At 38.2% G+C, this 20,770-nt stretch overlaps 1 protein-coding gene across 4 annotated transcripts in view; it reads right to left on the bottom strand.

Annotated features, from left to right (window-relative positions):
* ROBO1 (roundabout guidance receptor 1) overlaps positions 1 to 20,770 on the bottom strand; it is a 748,954-nt gene that overhangs the window by 43,636 nt on the left and 684,548 nt on the right. For all 4 annotated transcript variants that reach the window (XM_049824860.1, XM_049824862.1, XM_049824861.1 and 1 more), the window contains 10 exons: positions 19,146 to 19,270; positions 17,047 to 17,218; positions 14,277 to 14,482; positions 12,779 to 12,860; positions 12,445 to 12,613; positions 12,178 to 12,344; positions 7,789 to 7,910; positions 5,097 to 5,328; positions 3,723 to 3,844; positions 409 to 580 (listed from right to left, as the gene is read on the bottom strand). In XM_049824860.1, coding sequence (XP_049680817.1) covers positions 409 to 580; positions 3,723 to 3,844; positions 5,097 to 5,328; positions 7,789 to 7,910; positions 12,178 to 12,344; positions 12,445 to 12,613; positions 12,779 to 12,860; positions 14,277 to 14,482; positions 17,047 to 17,218; positions 19,146 to 19,270 — 1,569 coding nt within the window. The remainder of the gene's footprint in view (positions 1 to 408; positions 581 to 3,722; positions 3,845 to 5,096; positions 5,329 to 7,788; positions 7,911 to 12,177; positions 12,345 to 12,444; positions 12,614 to 12,778; positions 12,861 to 14,276; positions 14,483 to 17,046; positions 17,219 to 19,145; positions 19,271 to 20,770) is intronic.

Here is a 20,770-nt window from a genome sequence, read left to right as displayed (position 1 = left end):
TGTGCTTAATTTTAGCATGCTCTTGTTTTTTTCTTCAATTAAGAAAGATAAAATCTGATCAAGACAAATGACATCCCTAAACTACAGTGAGCCAACACTTAGTGATTCATACTCCCCTACATGTTTTATTACACTAGTCTTAAAGTGTGAAAATTCACTTTGAAAAATCAATAACCAAAAAGCACTGTTGAATTGGGAGATTAAAAAAGACCTGTGTGGTTATAAACCCATCTTTAGAATGCAGTTCTAAGGCAAGTTTAAAACCAGAAGTGCCAAATCCTGCTATTCCAGAGATCAAGTAACGCTATCTGTTTCACTTGTCTTGAAAGTATTTCTGGTGCCATAAAAGACAAAAGTAAACAAACAAAAATCATTAAAACCAAGAGGCAGGATTACCAGCAGGCTTACCTAATTGGATAAACTGGGGATCGCTTTTCACTCCAGGTCCTGCCCCAGTACTTGCTGCCACTTCCACGCTATATCGAATGCCAGGAACTAGGGAGGGGATGACTACAGAAAAGGTGGAACCATCTACCGTCTTGTTTATATGGTACCGACTTTCATTGCCAAGACACCAAACCTGCAGGGAAGTAAGTGTATGGTACATATAAATGTTCAAAATTCAACACCAAAGGATAAGTAGAAGGAAGGATGACACATTCGTTTCTGCTGGATAAAGAAATTTAGAATTTGGCACTACTCTAACATCTACAGTCATGGATTGCTGTCCTAGGCACTGTACGAATACTGAAAAGATACTTCTTGTTCCAAAGAGCAGCTCCAACTACTAGAACTCTTTGATGGGTTTATCATAATTCATTTACAGTTCAACCAGTGACATCAGTGCTAATAAAACTAAAAGCATTAGTACCGTGGAACAAATAAGGGAAGCCCTGTAGCCAAGAATCGTTCATATAAACAACAAAGTAAGAGCATTCAGTTAAATGAATTTGCAATTCTCTTCTTCAGGAATCATTTGTCAAGCAAGGCTTTCTTCCCTCAAGTTCAAGGGCAAGTCTTTCACCACATGACATCACAAGAGAACCGATGTCATGCTGGAATCCAAGAGTTATCTTTTTTTTTTTTTTTTTTTTTTTTTTAAATGGCAGCAAGAGGCAAGGATTGAGTAATATGCCATCTTCTATTGAGAGACAGAAGCACAATTTCAGATCTCAGTTTTTGGTTAAGGTCAGGACGCAGGTCTAATGACTTCAATTCACTACTTTATGAATTATATCAGTGATATTAAATAATTGGGAGAAACAATATGATGAGATATTTTTATCTATTTAGGCCTGCACGACTGTAAGACCCTTTTTCCTTCTCTGGATGCCAAAGATTGAAACAAGGCTAGTGGAACACTGTGTGGATCTGAAATGTGTTTTAAGCTCCTTTGAAATAGAATTCCACCACAGCATATACGTAACTGCTGCTGCAGAGCAGATCAGAGCACACAAAGAGAAAAGAATCTCCTTTTTGTGTTCTGATACTAAGTAGAGAGTGTTTCAGTCAGTAGTAGTAGTATAATTATTACTAGTACTGCTCTTAAATCCTAAAGGATAGTCCAAGAAAATGCTCTTATGTAAATAAGAACTCAATAAAGTGAGGAACAAAAGATTTAAATCTACATTTTGACTTATGTCATTCTTACAGAATTCTTACTGCCACCTTGTACAATGGTGTACATTCATACAGTAAAAAACTGTTACGTAGTTACAACTATGCACTACAAATTCATAAAGATGTTTTGTTCTTAGGCACTCAAATACATGGAAAAATTCACAAAACAAGATTGTTAGGTTAAACACCAGGTTGTTCAGTACTTGCCATACTATTGTATATGTATGTACGTATCTATAGTATATTGTATTGACACCTAAACAGGCAAGTGAAAATGAACTTTTAGAATGTTATGAAGGAAGAAGGAATTCACATTAGAATAGACACATAAGTGAAGAAAGAATTAGTATAACAATAGAATTTCTAAGTTCATGCTAGGGAAGGAGGGAATGACTTCTGCTGTGATTTGAATTTCTGCCTTTTTGTGTGTGCTACTGACACTTCTTCAATTAAGATGGTATCCTCCTTCCTATTTATTTTATCCTTTAATTAAAGTAGGTACACTCTTGCCTTAGATCTGAGTTGCTGAGAAAACAAAGACTTCCCTCACGCATGTGTACCTTTTTTTCTGGGAGAAAACATAGGAGATAGAAAAACAAAGAGGAAAGAAAAAAGAGAAAAATTTACAAGACTTCTATTTGTTTTTTTCTCGTTATTAGTTCTTCATCTTAAATCACTGCTTTTGCATTTATTTATTTTTAGACAGAAATATTAATTACATATAGCAACTTAAATAGCAATTACATATATATTCATTGTGTGTTTTCTGTCCATGGTGAAAAGCACAAAGGAAAATAATGGCATCCACACAATAAATGTAGATGTGAAACATGCCAGTGTGTCACCTACTGCTACACAAGCACTACAAGATGCTTGCTCCTATACTTGATAGCCTATTACCTCTGAATGCTAGGAGGTATGTTAGGTATTATATCCACTTGGAAATGTGAATTTCCTGACTTTTATTGTTTTGTCCTTACAAGTTTAACATTCCTTTGATGCAGCTTCTTGATGGAAATAATTCCACCTCTTCAGCTCAAGGTCTGTCTTTAAATAAAATAACTTTGCAAGTATTTTTTTTCCAATTACATTACATATTTGAAACTAAGCCATAAACTGATTCTTTTACCAATTGACCAGGTTCTGAAAGGTGTTTTATTGTTCTAAATTGACCATGAAGCTTAGTGATCTCTTCCCTTTCCCATTTCTACTGAAGGAAAAAAAAAAAGGCAGAATGAGTTTTGGTGGCTAGGAATATATGTCTATAGCACAGTGTTTTAACCTGAAAAACAGCCAAGGCATTCTCGTTTGAAAAATTGTCTCAATAATGTGCATTTGCAGGAGACTGAAACCAAAAATCCTGCCTCTCTGTGGCTATAAAGCTTACCTGATACCCACAACTAGACATTTACAATGTCTGTAGCTCGCTTAGGAAGAATAAACTTAATTTACTTTGCTATGTAAGTTATCACAAAAAAATTTGAACTGAAAATAAATACAGTGTGTGTTGCTAAAAGAACAGCAAATAATATTTCATAATGTATTTACAATTTGACAAAAATTAAATATCATAATGTGAACTGTGTTTGTGTGAAAGAAAAAAAAATTCTACACACTAAATGAATTTATTATTATACAAGCACGTTCTTTACTTGAAAGTTTTCCATTTGTTCTAACCACCCAGTTACGCATAACTTACCCTGATCTTAACACTGTTAATTATTATCCCTGAGCTTTTCAACTCATTAAGGCTGCTTATATTTATTACCTTGGCCAACGTCTTTTGAGTCACAAAATGGTTCTCAAACAGGTATGGCTCCCTCTCTACTTGTGTGTGCATTTCTCAAGTTATAATGAAGGCAAGTAGGCAGTTGTTTTAATTAAGAGTGTTGACCCTTTGCTTTGATTTATGGAGGCTGTTTTAATTGCCTTCTACCATCCAGACAGAATTCCTAAATACGGAGTTTGAGCCAAAGAAGTGATTTTCTATCCCATTTGCTCTGACTAACCAGTAGATGGAGCCAAGCATCCACGAACCACCTCATCTGTCACTACCCGGCCAATACCCCCTCTGCCAGGGGACCAAGGCACGCCAGCAGTACCTTGTATTCTTGAACCATCCCGTTCTGGTTGTCCTCGGGGGGCGGCTGCCAGGTGACCACAATTGCCGTCCCGTTCCCATCGTTCTTAGTTACTGAAACACTCTGAGGTGGAGCACTAGGAGCTGTTTGGTTGGAAAGAAGGATTGAACGGTTAAGTTCGCCGCACGCAGCAGTGAGCTTTTTTAAGAGGAAGATCGTTTCTGGGCTACACAAATGCACTCTTTTATGCCCCACCCTTCAGTGAGGGCAGTTCTTGCCCACAAGATAAAATGATACAGAAGGAAAGTGTGTGAACCTGCAACCAGGCTCATAAATTCTGCTGCAGTCTTGCTGGGCAGGACAGGAGAAGTCACACTCATCACCGGACTCTCCAAACTCAGATATCCATTACCTGAATGTCACAGTCCCAAGCACGCGTTCCTCAGTGGTCTCAAATTGTCTCGCCCAGGATCAACAGTTTTGAACGATAAGGTCTATAAATTGACCTCAACAGAATGCTAAAATGCAGTTCCTCCTCTAGTGTGTAAATAATAATGAGTAATACAAAACTTACTAAAATCAGGACAGAATGTGTTAATATTAACACATTTATAATAATAATTTATGTTTTGCATTTTAAATAGTCTTTCTAAAACTGGATGCTTAGCTGATGCTTAGGATGAATGCAGTTAAGCACACCTCTTGAACCACTCGCAGCAATAAACCAGACCTACACAGCATTTGTACTGGGGAGGGAAGAAAGAAAGGGAAAGGTGAGACATCCCAACAGAGGCACTGAAATCCCTATTCAGAGGCACTGGCCATCTTGCATACTCATTATGCCTGAGCAGCAATAAAAGGAAGAGCTTCATGAACCTTCTCTTTTTAGCACACATATGAGAGAGATGGAAATACATAATTTAGTCCACTATATCTGTTGCCCTCATTCATCTTTTCATTTTGTCTTACTGATTGATCCAGATATAAAAGCCTTCTAAAAATGTGGTCTCCATTCCCTCAGCTACAGTGCTTTGATGATGTCTGTGGTGTCTGCTATCTACTCAAGATAGTGATTAGCAAGTGCTTGAATCTGACAGAAGTCACTTGTGACCAGACCATGAACTCAGCAGGGAGGAGTGCATACTGCAGTGAAGATAAAAAGCGCATTTCCCATTGTGTGTTGGAGGGGGGTTTTGCACATCCCTCTCTCTGTCTCTCCTGCATGGTTCTGAATATTTACTTCTGTGTCACATAATCATCAGTCCAACACAGCCTCCTCTGCTGTCTCTAACAGCACGCACTTCAAACAAAATCAAATAATGAACATATCAGAGGAAAGCAGGCCAGACTACTACTTCAAAAAGAAAAGATGAAGACAGTCTGGCTCCTACTTGCCTTCTTCCAGGGTCTTTGCAAATTTCACTTCGCTATCTGCTCCCTGAAACTCATTAAAAAAAGGGCGGGCCTTGATTTCGTAGTTTACACCTTTCTTCAGCTCAGGAATGATAACGCTGTTTTTGGTTGGAGTCCTCACTTCAAAGATCAACCACTCTGACTCTCCGTAGGATGCTGGCGTAGGTCGGTACAGAATTTTATATCCTTGAATGTACTGGGATTGCTGGTCCACCTGGCAAGACAGCAGAACACACAACACATCCTTTGACAAATATGAACCAGGAATGATGTCTGTGACACTATGTGCAGTCCTTGGACTATCCATTCATTTTACTCAAAGTAAACAACACTGCCGAAGCAGATGAAGGCTGCTTGCATTACAGCAAATTACAGGCCTGATTCACAAGTGCATTAATCTGTTTGAAGCTGGTAGAACTGTGCTGGTTTCCGTGGATTTATGAAGGCATTAAAGGGGGATAATGGAGTTGTATAATATGCCCCAGCTCCGTAAAACAGGCAGCCTTTGCATCTGCGGAGCGAGGGGAGCTCAGAGCAGGCCAGACTTCTGCCCACCCAAACCTGCCTGTCAAGGCAGGGGGCATATGGGGGAAGGAGGGGGGCGAGGGCAGCGGATCTATAGCTCCACAACTCAGGGTAATGAATACAGAGATCAAAGAGAGAGCCTGCCAACTCTCCCGAGGTGTGGAAGCCTCCCAAAATCCATGAAATGAGCACTGCTTCCTGCCTGCTTCCTTCTGGAGAAAGCGAATTGAAAGGGCAGCCAGCTGGCACTATCTCCATCACTGTGATTAGGCTGGGCTCTGTCAGAAAGCAGATTTGTCCAAGCACTACCTCCATGTCCACCCACTCAGCAGAAGGTTCCTCTGCTGGAGCGAAAGAGCTGTTTTGAGAGGGCTCTGAAGCGGGCTCATAAAAAATCAGTACGGTAACACAGATGAGATTTGGAAAAGCAGATCAAAATGATACCCAGTGGTCCTGACTGCTTTTTAGACCAAGGCCATTTTGTATCACACATATGGAGAAAGGGATCTTAATGTAAACGAGGGTGGGACTCAATGTGTTTGGCTATAGCAGAAACAGAAAGCTATCTTACAGAAGCGATCTCTCACAGAGCATTCACTACCTTTCAAATACCAGTTTCAATTTCTGATGAATAAGAAAGTCAAGTAACAACAACAATAACAAAAATTTTTGAAGTGCATCAGATTCTCCCTATTCTCAAACACCTCATACCGTGATCTAATAAAACTGTTTGCTTGCTATTTTACTCCAAAAAGCAACACATTTCATTTTTAATAATCACATAAAGAATGCATGTGTTAGCTGAAACTGAGGTAATGCTTATTTTTGAAATTGCAGAGAAGCCACAGGCCACCCAAGAGACTGACAAAAAATGCCTGTCTGGAAAAGGTTGTTCTGTAAGTAAAGGTCAAACAAAATTGTGCTAGGAACTTCAAAGATGTTTTAATGTTATTGGTTAAAACAGGGGATTGCCTGCTGCAGGTGGCCATACTGTAGGTGACAGTGTAATTACCATGCAACACAGCAGGTATTATTTGTGTTCTTGCAGCACTGAGGAGCCGTGGTCATGGACCAGGACTCCACTGGGCTAGGGCTCTTCTACAAAGTCAAAACGCCTTTTGTTCCTGTTCAAAATGTTCTGCCATGGCATGGCAGGGGCTACACCCTGTGCCCTCCTGCACTGTCCCTGCCAATATATTGACATGTTCAGATGGAAGTCCTAAAAAGACCTCAAAGCTCACTCCCTTTGGATTTATTCCTGCAGCTGGTATAATTATCCCCCATTTCTTCTTCATTCTGCATTCTATTTTAAAACTGCTCTTCTTTGAATTACATTTTCTTACCTCATTGCTTGGTACTTGCATTTTCCCGTGTTGTTCTTTCTCTTCGTTTCTACCTCTTGATTGCCAAATGACTCCCACAGTAAGCCATTTCTAATCCTTTCTTCCACTGAGGCCTCCACCCTGTAAACCTACTTGAATCTTTTTCATGTATGTTCCAATTCCCCTTGCTTCAGGACTCCTACGATATTGTTTCCTCACTCTTTCATTTCCTCTGTTATAACCCCCACACGGCCAACTTCCTGCTTCCTCCCACCAGAACAACATCAACGCCACATCTGAAAACTGTTTGCCCTTTTCGTCTGTTCTCCCTGTACTGTGCGTACTCATAGCACCGTGGGAAAGGATAGGTTCATATGAGGCTATATGGGTTTCGGTGCATGGCTCAGTATGTATGGAGGATGGATATAACACTTTCAAAGAGAATTATGCAGTATTTCTCCCTACTGGTGACTGACAGACAGGGAAGTCCCCATGTTATCTCATTAGGGGACTGTTATACTTCCTACTGAAAGCAGTGCAAAAGCTTCAAATGATATGACTTTAAGAAGGCTTTGATCAGTCTTCCAGAGGAGAACTCTGAAACTCTCACTGCATTGTAAACAGCACTCTCTACAGAGACATAAAATGGTGAAAATGGGACAAAATTTAATGAAGTAGGAAAGCAAAGCCAAAATATCACCCATTCCAGAGAAAAACATTTGCAAGCATACAAACTACACAGCTTCTTAAAGTATGACTCCACTGCAGTCAAACAGTACAATTCAGCAATATATATAACCACCTCCATGACACAGACTTATACTTACAGTCCAATGAACTTCAATTGAGGAGGAAGAAAGGATAGTAGGGTTGTGCAGATGTAGTACCACATCACCTAGTTCTCTCTGGACCTGCTTGTGATCCACACCTTGACTTGTTGGTGGAACATCTGTAATAATTTAAGATTCAATTCTTACAAGTATATATGAATTTTAAAATAAGTATACGTAAATACAGATGAATAGATCATAAAGCATATGATGTTATCACCAATAGACTTTATCCTAAGTACTTCCCAACTACATAAGAAAAAACTACATGAAGTATTTTCCTGAACAAATCACCAATGCTTAGGTAGTACCAAATCAATGCATGGTACTTCCTTCGACAGAGAGAAACGGGAGGGAAATACTGCATAAAAATTAAAAACACACTCAGGGATGTCTTTGGTAAATGACTACAGCAGCATCTCTTTATTCTTTCCTGCCGGGAGGATAAAAGGTTCTATTACCCATTGCAAATTCGAAGAGACCAGGAAACCTATGAAGAACGGCTAAAGCAGAAGCTGTATCTTCAGATATATTAATGGACAAACTTGCTGTATTTAATTACAAAATAAATGTAACAACTGAAAAAGAGGAAAATGAGTCATGTGGCTGATGACAAGTGACTTCAGTAACAGGAGGCAGAGCACAGCTGAGTGCTGTCTGGGTTTTCTAACATTTGGTCTATTCTATAGCCAAAAGAATTGTTCAAATGCATGAAGGGACAAATTAATCTCAAAATACACAATGGTAGAATGGAAACACATATTTTCTGCATGCAGAGCCCTTAAAAAAGCATATTTAACTGAACTGGAATGACTCTCAGACAAGTATAAAATTTATAGGGCATTCACTAATAGGGTGTCTAAAATACACATGTACTGTGGACGCAGAGTAATGTAATTTCTGTATTGATTTCATGTATCTCTCTTTAATCCCTTCATTTTAAACAAATACCATACTGACTATGGCTAAAAATCACAGACTTGGAAATTAATGAAAAGTACTTACAGTGATTTCTTTCTTTCTTGGGTTTTTTTTTTTTTTTTTTTTTTTTTTTTTAATTAACCTAATTCAAGATACAGAGTAATGCATTACATAAACTTTGCTCCAGCCTACTACTTCCCTGCCTCTAGTGACAAAGACCTCCTCTAGTGACAAAGCAAGATCAGGAAATCTTCAAGGTTTCAGTTCTCTGAAGACCTTGGAAATTTCCGTATCTGTCTGCTTACAAGAAGTGCCAAAGAAAGAGTACACAGAAATTGTGTATATATTTATGTGCAACTACAACTCCTGTGATAAGTCACTGTAGGTGTGTAGACTATCTTGAAAGCCGAGATTTGGATAGCACAGTTGATGGTGATATAGAAGACACTTATTAAATGCAAGTGCAACAATTGTGAAGCATGTGTTTTTGCATGGTGGTCATATTCTCAGTTAGCCACCTTTTGGTCTTGTCTAAATAATAATGAAAAAAAACCATTGTAAGACTGCTGTAGGACAAGGCATGAGGACAAGTTTCGTTCCAGAAATATAGTTCCCATTTGGGAATACAAAATCAATGTCACTTTGAACTTTTATCATACAGTTTCCTCAAAATATTTACAAGAAGATGGGATTTATTCAAAGTTAAAGATGCAAACTGAGGTTAGCACGCAGTCAGTGGGTAACAAATCTGGATTTTTAGCAAGGAACACTGATAACAACAAAACAACAAAAACAAAAAAACCCTCCACTGAGTCACTGCTGTATCTCCATGTAGTATGTTCCTCCAAACAGTTCATTTGTCAGAGTATTTCCCTCCCCCCCAAGTTTGAAAGCATTCAAGATAGAAGCTTCGGTTTGGTGAGTTGCCTAAATATCACCCTCTTAGAAAGTAACAGGAAAGTCAGTGGAATTATTGGTTCTATCTCTGCTAGTCATAAAAGATAAGTCATCAACAATATGAATCAAGCTATTAATAGGCTCAGCCGTTTGCACATCTGTGCTATACAACAGTATGTGTGTTTTTTCGTTTCGGCTCCAAGCCTCCAAGACAGGGATTGTCAGTAAGAACACCCAAGCATGTTGTTGTTAATGTTGGTAAAGTGTACAGATGAAGGTAGGTTAGGTTCCTGGTCTGGGCAGGCATTTAGGACAAGACTATACCACCCTCTAGACAAAAGCGAACTGGGAAATTTTTGAACTTACTTAGCAAGACCACAACTTACACAAAACTGAAACAGTACTGGAAGAAGAATGGAACTGCTTTAAAGAACTTGACACTTGATTACATTTCTTACTACTGATGAAAATTTTATCTATTTTCATTCAGGCTTTGTGTGGTTCTCAGGTCTTCAGCTCTACTGAATGCCCAGGACAGCAAAGCTTTCCCATGCCATTATAAAACATTCAGTTCTGTTGAGTGAGCAAAACACTGCCTCATTCGCAGTTTATCAGAGTAAGGACGGTAACCAGTTCATTTGGGACATTCAGACACAATACCTCATCTCATCTCCAGGAATGAAACTACACTGCATGAAAAATGGACTTGTGCAGAACACTGCAGCCTGCCCGCCTAATAACATGTGTTGCCCTATTCCCAGGAATACAGAAACCACTAAAAAGTTACTAAATCTCTCCTTGGTAACAGGTTTAGGAACCTGTGCAATCCCTATTTTCCATGTGGCCCTGAGTCTGCTGTCCATATATATCCACTGAAATTGTCACCCACCAGGAGAAATGCATAATAACACAGGACAGCTATGTGAAATTGTTCACTCCCCAGGGGAGAGAAGAAAGACTTGCTTTCAGACCAATTTCAGAGAAAATGAAAAGTCACCAAAGAAAAATGCTTTGTTTCCTTTAAGGAACTTCCTTTCAATCACAAACATGTACTTACTTATGCAAACAAAGAAACAAACATGCAACACAGGCACTCTTAATAAGCCAATGGGTCAATTTCTCCAGTAAGTAGGAAAAGCAGAGAAAAAGAGAGATGATCTCTATCACTTTTCCGTAGAAAAAGAGTATGTCCAGTTTTTCCTTTCTGAAGAATCTAAGTATTTGTACTGGAAAAATGCAGGCTGGAAAGTCGCAATGCATTATTGCCTGTACACCATCATAAGTGTCATTTACTTTCTACAGTGAACACAATGTCATTTTAAATTTTACATAGCCAGATGCCATTCATCGCTGGACTTCAGTCATAGCTGGAGTCAGCAGATGACTTGTCATCCACTACTACCCAGCCTTTTCTTCCACTTGGCTATCTGTAAGCATTGTCTCTCTTCCCTACTATTTTACTTTCAATAGCTGTATGTCCTGGTTTCAGCTGGGATAGAGTTAACTGTCTTCCTGGTAGCTGGTACAGTGCTGTGTTTTGAGTTCAGTATGAGAAGAATGTTGGTAACGCTGATGTTTTCAGTTGTTGCTCAGGTGGTGTTTAGACTAAAGTCAAGGATTTTTCAGCTTCTCATGCCCAGCCAGCGAGAAAGCTGGAGGAGCACAAGAAGTTGGCACAGGACACAGCCAGGGCACCTGACCCAAACTGGCCAACAGGGTATTCCGTACCATGGGACGTCCCATCTAGTATAGGAACTGGGAAGTGGGGGCGGGGAATCGCTGCTCGGGGACTGGCGGGGTGTCGGTCAGCGGGTGGTGAGCAATTGCCCTGCACATCATTTGTACATTCCAATCCTTTCATTACTGCTGTTGTCATTTTATTAGTGTTATTATCATTATTAGTTTCTTCTTTTCTGTTCTATTAAACCATTCTTATTTCAATCCATGGGTTTTGCTTCTTTTTCCCGATTTTCTCCCCCATCCCACTGGGTGGGTGGGGGGAGTGAGTGAGCGGCTGCGTGGTGCTTCATTGCTGACTGGGGTTAAACCACAACACTGTACTACTGAAATACTTTTAATATATTGCCAAAACCTCTTCTTTACTGGCTTATGATGTCCAATTCCTTCAAATTTTATACTTTTCTCTTTCCTAATGCAGCAGAAAGAACTTAGATTATGTGCTGTTTCTCTCTCTGTCTCAGTCTTAGGCCTTATTTGATTCTCCGGACATAATAATAACATTTCCATGGAATTTGAGGATTTGCATGATAACTTAAAAAATCTGAGATTACTTTTGTTGCTAACAAGAGCTATTCCGCAAGATGTAACTATCTTTGGATAAGAGATACTAGGGTTCCCTTAGGCAATGCAATATGCTGTCTAAGCAGCTTTCAGAGTCTATGTCACAGAGAAATGCAAGTTTAAACACTCTATTTTACTATCTAGTATATATTACAGCCAGGACAGGCAGACAGTTGAAAGCTATCAGAATTCCTTGCATCTGGTATTGCTCAGTCAACTTGTGACAGCCACTGTGGACACCTAAAATACTCAGTATCAAAAGCTTACCTTGAGTTTTCACTGGATCAGATATTTGGCTTGGGTCACTTAGTCCATATGCATTAGCTGCCCTCACAAGGAACAGATAAATTGCATTAGGCTTTAGCCCTTTAACTGCAAAACTCTCTGTTTTCACATTTTCAGCTACAGTTTGCCAGCTGCTACCAGATGCATGGCTAAGGATAAAACACACACAGCTGCAGGTTAGCATGTGCTTCTTCAATGACATACTATATATAAGCATAAGTACAGCAAGATCACCTGAGACTCATATACCTGAAGGCCTCAATTATGTAAGAGGTTGGCGTTGCACCTGAATTCAAATTTGGTTGCCATGATAATGTTACAGTATTTCTGCTGACATCTGTAACCTCAGGTTTTGATGGAGCACTAGGAATCAAGTTTGGGTCAGTGGGTCTTGGTGGCTGCACTGGGACTCCAAACTCTAACAAAGGAGAGAGCAATGGTGAGTATAGACAGGAAGCAGCTGTAAGCTAAACGCTGTTCACATCTGCATTGGCAACTTATGACAGTCAGATAACTTCTGCATCTCAATTTCTGATTTTCCTTTATGTCTTTTCTCTGTGCAGAGAAACCCTAATTGATTTACCTTGGACCTCTATGTATGCACTCCATGTAGCTTCGCCACTTGGGGTTGAAGCAATGCAGGTGTACCGACCAGTGTCACCCAGCTGAGTGGGAAAAGAGAAGAATAAGTATTTTAAACAATCAGGCACTCAGTGGGCTAGAAAAGTAATTACAGCTCTCTACATTCCCCCATGAATACGGATAAACGTATTAGGCTGCAAAAACTTTGAACCAGAAACTTCTTCCATTAGGAGTTATGTATGATTTCATGGGCTGCAAAATGAAAATGGATACTTATTTCTGATCATTCATTAAATAATTGGAAAAGCTGCAGATTCTCATTTAACGTTACCTATTCTGTAATGAACAAACTGAAAGCCAATTCTTGTAGCATTTGTTCCTTAGTCTGCAGAGGTCCTAACAAATAAATTGAGAAGGAACTCAGATGACAAGACCCCGTGCAACTGTCAACCTTCTGCCTAAGTAATGCCTGGGGATTTGTCTGGACTGCAGCACTGGAGAGCATGTCATTCTTAAAACAAAGCTTAAATATTGCACAGGGCCTTGTACATATGGGGTTCCCTGTGTTAGTATAAATTTCACTCTACAGCAGACCCAAAAAAGGAGTCTCCATATGCTATTCTAATCCAGCTCTGAATGTTGGATTATTTGTCCATATGCGACTTAATCACATTTCAAGAGTTTCTTTTTTTTGCCCCAAAAGAAATGCTATCCTCTTAAGGTCCCAGCCTCAGCAGATGAGCTGAATGGAAGCGCTCAAACATCAGGGGTTCAAACTCTAAGTCAGTGTAGCTTGTAATTGGTAACAGGACAACTCTAGGGAACATAGTAAAGTGATATATTCAGCCTAATTTTAAAAAATTACTGCATTTCATACCACAGAAAAGATAGCAGGGATTAGCCAGTATGCTAAAATTTAACAACATTTTAGAACATTTTACAGTGTGTGAGGCATGACCAGCAATACTGCCCAGGTACTTGCTATAATTCCCTAAGGAAGCCAGGTATTTGATAGGTGGTTAACTATTTTAAGCTATGTTTACACTGTTGAGTGAATATGTTCAAACTTCAAAAATTGTTTTGAAAGAGATGTGTGCATCATCTATTACTGCAATATGCTAAACAAAGGTTTTCTTTATAAATATTTGAAATAATTAGGTCATTTTAATTAGTGCTAAAGCCCAATTTAAGGATTCATCTTACTGAAATACAAATTTTGCTTTCCCCTTCATGTTTTAAGTACCAAATAATTCCCTTAATTAATACCTCTTAAAAGCATTTTTACTTATGAAATCTGAAATAATGTGCCCTAGGCAGAATAAGCCAAAGTGTTAAACAAAAAGAATGAACTACCTGAAAGCATGAAGTATCCAATATTTTAATACATTTCTTTAACATTTCATTAATTATGAATGTAGGATTTACTACATCAAAAGTGCCCAGAGGTGAAAAAACAAAGTGAAAAAACCCAAGAAAACCCATTTGCCCGTTCAAGCTACCTTGGCATATCGGATTTGTAGTGCTCCTGTCTCCAACTGCTTGATGCGAGAGTCCTGGGTAGAAATGAGCATCCCATCTTTTTTCCAGAGGATAGTGGGCACTAAAGTGCCCGTGGCCACGCAGTTCAGTACTAAAGTACCATCTACAGCTACAGTCTGATTCACAGGACCCTGTCGAATGACAGGGGGAGGCCGATCTGCAATCACTGCCAGAAGAAACAACAGGAAAGAAATTTCTGCAACTGGAAGCAATTTTCTAATCATCTAAGCACCAGCAGTTGCTTGAGGCTTTGAAACAAACTAAAGACAATTAAACAAGTAATTAAAGTTGGAGGCATGCATTATTCAGGGCAGGGTGCATTATAATGATGCACAACTACAGAATTTTAAAATGATACACAACACAGTATTTTCAGAAAGTAAAGAAGCATTACATATCACATAGTGGTATCTGCTAGGCATTCTCTAATTCCAGTGTCTTTATAAAGTGATAATGGAATGAGAAAGGACTTCCCAAATTTTTTGTCAAGGCACAGATTTCACCTTGTTCATCTTCTACCATGTAGCAGGCCTGTATAACAGAATTCATACTTTCAGCACTCAAAGACAGAGAAAAAGGAGGTAGGCAGGCAGGGGATAAACTGGCAAATACGTACTTCTTAAAAAAATTTTGTTGTGTACCATCAACTCATCTTGGTATTGTTTCCTAATTGGGAGATGCCTAGCAGTAGGGTAAAGTAAACACAAAGCTAATGAATAGGACCATATCAAAAGTTTTCAATTAAGAAATATTTTTCCAGTAGTTTCTGACTTTTAGTTCTATGATGACTTAATCTGTCAACATGACTTCAAAGTCACAAAGAGAATCCCCACAGTGTGTTTGCATCAATTTTGATGCATCTTTCACACAATGAAAATTAAATGTTATTGATGGGTTATTTAATAACTGTGCACAGAAAGCTATAAAGCAGTCTTAGTATTCATAGAAAAAACAATGATGGTCTACATGAGGTTTTCTTTCCATTTTCAAATGAATAATCAAAAAAGAGGTAAAAGCTATCCTATTGTGTTTCAGTGACCTCTTCTACCTGTACCATCCAACAAGACATGGACTGATGATCTGAAAATAGCTGCAACTTTAAATGACATAAATCTGTTCAGCAGTATCATGGGGGCTCACGTAACTTAAAAACTGGTTTGGTAGCTGAAATATAAACCTGAAATTCTGGTAATTTGTGAACATCAGGTATTTCTAAATTACTTTTCATAACAACAGACGGGGTGTTAGTACTGCTTTTTTTGGCTAAATTCCAACTCCCGTAATTTCATTTGCATGTTCAAATGATACTTTGTGTTTTCAACTGCATAATTTATCCTTTACTTCTTGTCCCAACCTGTTGCAATGCACTGCAATGCACTGCGAGGCCATTAGTATCTTTCTCTGCAGAGACAGTCAAAATAAGCTCACTTACAGTTTGTATTTGACAAATCTGTAAAGAGCTTTGTAATTGTCAGTGGTAAAGTGCCGACCTATCTGTGCTCTATAGGAGAAATCTAATGCCACTGAAATCCATGGCTAATTTAAGTGCCACTGAAGTTGATGGCAAATCCTATTACCGTTAGTAATACCAGGGTATCATTCTGCATATCCTGCCTTCACTTTTATAGAAATACCAAAACAATATTGTCCCAAGACATTATGCAAAACAACTACCCATCAGACCAATCCAGAGCATATAGTCATAGTAAAGGAAATATATTTAAATTGATTTGATTTTTTCCAAGTTCAGATGGCACAGGTCAGTAACTAAAAAACTCTTAATTTTCTTTTTTAAAAATTTATTTCTCACCTTGCCATGGCCTTCTCCCCAGCAAAAAATGGATAAAAGTGGATTAGGAAATGTGGCTTACCACTTGTGAGAAACCAGAAAGGAAGCAGTCCTACTCCTCCAAACAATCTCAATCCAGTGGGTGTAAATAAACAATTTTATTCTGCAGGTTTACTGCATGTTTCTAGTACTGCATTATTTCTATGTTTTCTATAGGGCAAAGGCCTAGTTTATGGAAACTCTTCTCAGACAACAGCTTCCCTCCCTCAAGTCTCTCCACAGACTGCACTTAACCTCTTTTTAAGATTATTTTTCCTGTGTACTTTGCTATTAAATTAAGTATTTCTGCTGTTATGAAGTATTTCTGATAACTGGCAAATTGGCCTTACATCAGCATATATTACTGCTTGCAGTCATGCTCCCTGAAGCTTTTTCATCTTAATTTTTTCCCAACTGCTCCTAAAAGGGAATGTATAATAATATCCATTTGTACTGACTTGCATACAGGTTGAGCTTTTTTCCTTGCTATACTACAATATTAAAAAAACAGGGAAAAACCAGGTAAATGGAGATGCTAAGCAAAGGGACACACAATATTAGCAATAAAGAGCTAGGCAGCAAGCAATGAAAGTAAACTAAATCTAGTGGAGGAAACTAAAAAAGAGCCAGACAAATTAACAGATCTGACAAAAAATCCATAAACTGAAGTATACTTACTAAATAAAAAATGGAAACATAGTGTTACACAATATCCAAAATTTTAAACCCCTGACAGAGATGGCCAAACCAGGATTTTTATGTTCAAAGACACATGCAATCTCTATTTATGCAAAGCAGATTTCAAAGTAGTGTCATATCTTCCCACTGCTGTCTTGCAATAAAAATAAAAGCTTGTAAATAAAAATAAAAGCTTGTAAATGATAAAGTAAAGGTATCATTACCATCAGTAACCTCCAAGTAGGCTTTTGTTATGATACTTCCTGCAACATTTAAAGTCTGGCAGATATAGTACCCAACATCAGATCTCTGGACATTGGTGATAGTGAGGTCTCCTGTCTGGGAAACTGAAAATCGGCTGGATGACTGAGGGGGCTGGTATGAGAAAAGCAGATTCTAAAAGATGTATAGGAAAGAAAGTGGGGAAAAAAAGGGTTAAATAAATTCAGACATCAATAATTTTAACTTTAATGTATCTAAACAAATTCATCTTTTCACATTATATATAAAACATTCTGCTCTACATATCTTAAGCATGTCTATATCTCAATGTGAATAGCTTTTATAGGAGTTTTTGTGATAAAATAGGTGCAGATATGCATATATAATTGTGCTAGTCTTTTAGGATTGCTCTAACACCCTCTATGGTCAATGCTGGGCTTTACACAGTTTAACAGATACTAGCAAAGATGTCATATGTACAGATACCATAACGGTGCAAGCAACTGTGGTGAACCCAAGTAATTGGCTTTAACATCCTTTTTTAGAACTTACTCCAGGGCATTCTATTTATTTCATTCAAATGCAGATGTTGGTTCACTTATTTGTAGTTTAACTTTCGCCTTCCTAAGAATGGAGCAGTTTTTTAAAAAGAGATACTGTTTAGGTTTCTCTGATCATGGTGTTTGTGTTCTATAACAAGTCTTATGATATAGAATTAAGTCCTATGCCAGTTTCTAGAGTGTTTTGTCATGAAGTACCCAGTATTTACCAACAGTGTTCAAGAATCAGAACTGCAATCAAAACAATATAAGTACTTTACACTAAATAGTGATTCCGAATTTCTACCTCTGGCCGAGCGATTTCTGAATGAGAATACTTTAAGGTCACAGAGGCTATTTTTTATCTCTCTTTCTTGCCTAACTACCTTTTGCATTTCCAAAAATCATCCAAAGGAATGAGACGCAACATCCTCTACTTCAGTATTGGCAAACCCTATTCATTGACCTCTTCTTCCACTTCCCTTGATCATCACAGGTGGTCACCACTCAGAGTCAAAAATGAGCCAGAAAATTTATGACTACAAAACACTTGGCGAAGAAAAAAACCCCAAAATCCAGGTCATACAAAAATACAAACATAATATACTGGTATACCATTGACGATTATCATCTAAATTTGGTTAGCAGTCTAGTTGTACTTAGATATGTACACAGAAATGTTAAAGAAGCCAGTCTCTAAGCGTTCTCAATTTCTCTGGCTTATTGTTTTGTAACACAAAGAACCCTGTCATATGCTATTGCACCATTCATTCCTTCATTCACAGGAAAACCAGAATCCCATATTCCTTCTTTCCTTCCAATAAAGAATACTTTGTGTCACATCCCTCCTTCAAAAGATGACTCTGAAAGAAAACTGTGATTCTCTTGCTATGCTATATTGTGTTTCACCCACTGGCATTCAAGATCCTTTACAAAGAAGCTGAAAATATTTTTTCCTCCCATTCAAATAAGGAAGCTGGGAGAAAAAATGACCTATTCAGGTATGACCTGTCAGCCAAATGACTGAGTGGGAAAGTAGATCTCCTTAGCCCCAAACAAGAGTCCTATCCATGCAGCGATGCAGATCAATACAGCAAATCGTTTAGTTTGCCAGCCACCGACAAACACATGGCAAACTAAGAGCTGCACCAATACACCCAGAGCCAAACTTTCTGAAAATTTGGGAGTGTTTGGGAGTTCAAACAAACTTCAGCATTAGTCATCTCTACATCTCTTAAAAGTTCTCCCTGTCAGGTGAAAAAAGATTTTTACAGTAGTGAAAATGGAATGGAAACATTTATGGTATGTTTCTCATTGTTTCATAGATTTATTTTTACATTCATAGGAGAAAAATGCGAGATTGAGCAAAACACAGATATCCTTTCTTGTAAGGCTGACATCACCTAGCATGTATGTGATTTAGAAGTCAAGAAATATCCAGTATGTCCAAACTCTAGACTTATTTTCCACATCTTTAAAACAACAATTAAAGCATTTTTCTCTCATGTGACATCATCTCTTCAAGAAACTGCCAGGAAGAAGGGACAGAAAGGCTGTTTTACCTGACTTCCCTCTCTCCGCCAAAAGATGGCTGGCTGAGGGTTTCCAGTTGCTTCACACTGGAAAGTCACCGTTCTCCCCAGTGCAGCTACCTGATCTCGAGGCTTTACAACAAACTGTGGAGGCTCTGAAAGGAAAATACCAAAAAAAAAAAAAAAAAAAAAAATCATACTACTATCAGAAGACCAAAGTTAGCCTATTTGAAAGCACAGTTTGCCAGCTGACTTTAAGTGGTGTAAAACATAATAGTTAAGTTCCTTTAATAAGGAGAGGTAGCACAAAAAACCATCAGTCTAACAGCCACAGCTTCAGCATCACTCAGATCATCTTTTCTGTTGCTGGGCCTCCCAATTAAAACTCTGAGTGCGCATCATGTACTTTTACTACTGACCACTTATACAAGGGAGTAAGTCCCCACCGACTTAATAAGACAACTTGCAGAGCAAGTCACCAAGACAAACAAATTTGTTACAATTTGATTTTTAAAGGAGGAGTACAGCTGCAAGTCAGAATGGAGAAATCTTTGAGGAACAACAGGCCCACAGGCCACACTTTGTCAAGGGCTGCAATAAACACTGTTGAGTCACTATGAATTCAGGCTTACATGCACAAAAATCATCATCTCTGATTTAGGAAAACTAAAGAGAGAAAAAGCCCTTAATTGCTTATATAAGAGACTTTTGGTGCAGTCAGGGTCTCAAAAAACCTGAAAGTCAAAAGCCCCAGAAATACTATTGAATAAATTATAACCACTTAAAATCTTCAGTCCAATTACTGAAAAGGAATGAATTTAAAGGAACAGCAGAGCTAAATGTCTTCCTCATTTACATAGGCAAGGGCATGTTCAAACAAAATATATATGCAAATGAAGGCAAATTTGAAACATCTGCTCAGCCTAACATTATAAATACTGCCAGCATTGTCCAAAGTGTTTGATTTATACAGACTTCAACAACCCCTTCATCCAGTAGTAAATAGAAAGTCAAAAAATAATGTCAGTCACATTAAAAAAAAATCAGCATAGACAATAGCACTAGATATCTTGATGGAGCTAGCACAGAAAAAAAAATCTATCTTGTTTTATAGGCTGTTAACTCTCACTTCTTGAAAAATGTGCATTAAATGCAAGTCCATTTACTTATTCATTTCCAATTCCTTCTGATCATCTGTCCCAAATTAATTATCCTCTCCCTCTTCTTTGGGTTGAGAATAAAGGGGATGTTTTGAATCTTACTGTAATAGCTCAAATATGGGTTTGGGGTGGTTTTTTTTTTTTTTTTCCCCTTTCAAACATTTCTGTATTTACAAGATTTTCCTTTAAAAAGAGTGTGAATTATATAATTTAAAGATATCACTCAATGTGTTTTATAAACGTCAAGTAATTGTGGCTAGAGTGAATTCAGTAACACTCAAAGTCCTTTCTAAAAAAATTGCTTTCAGTGTTCCTGTGGGCCAATACTTTCAGTTACCTGTTCCTCATGCCTTGTGTCTGTGGTCCCGATTGAATTCATATTAGAATATACTCTTCCTATGACCCTCCTGCTTTGGGAGGAATTTTTTAAAGCACAACGTATTATTACTTATATTTGGATGCAAATGCTACCTTTCCTAGAATTAGCTTAGATAA

The sequence above is a fragment of the Accipiter gentilis genome, chromosome 21, assembly GCF_929443795.1.
Source record: "Accipiter gentilis chromosome 21, bAccGen1.1, whole genome shotgun sequence".
NCBI lineage: Eukaryota > Metazoa > Chordata > Aves > Accipitriformes > Accipitridae > Astur > Astur gentilis.
The sequence above is the reverse complement of the archived record's forward strand: the minus strand, read 5'-3'. Positions and strand labels throughout refer to the sequence as shown.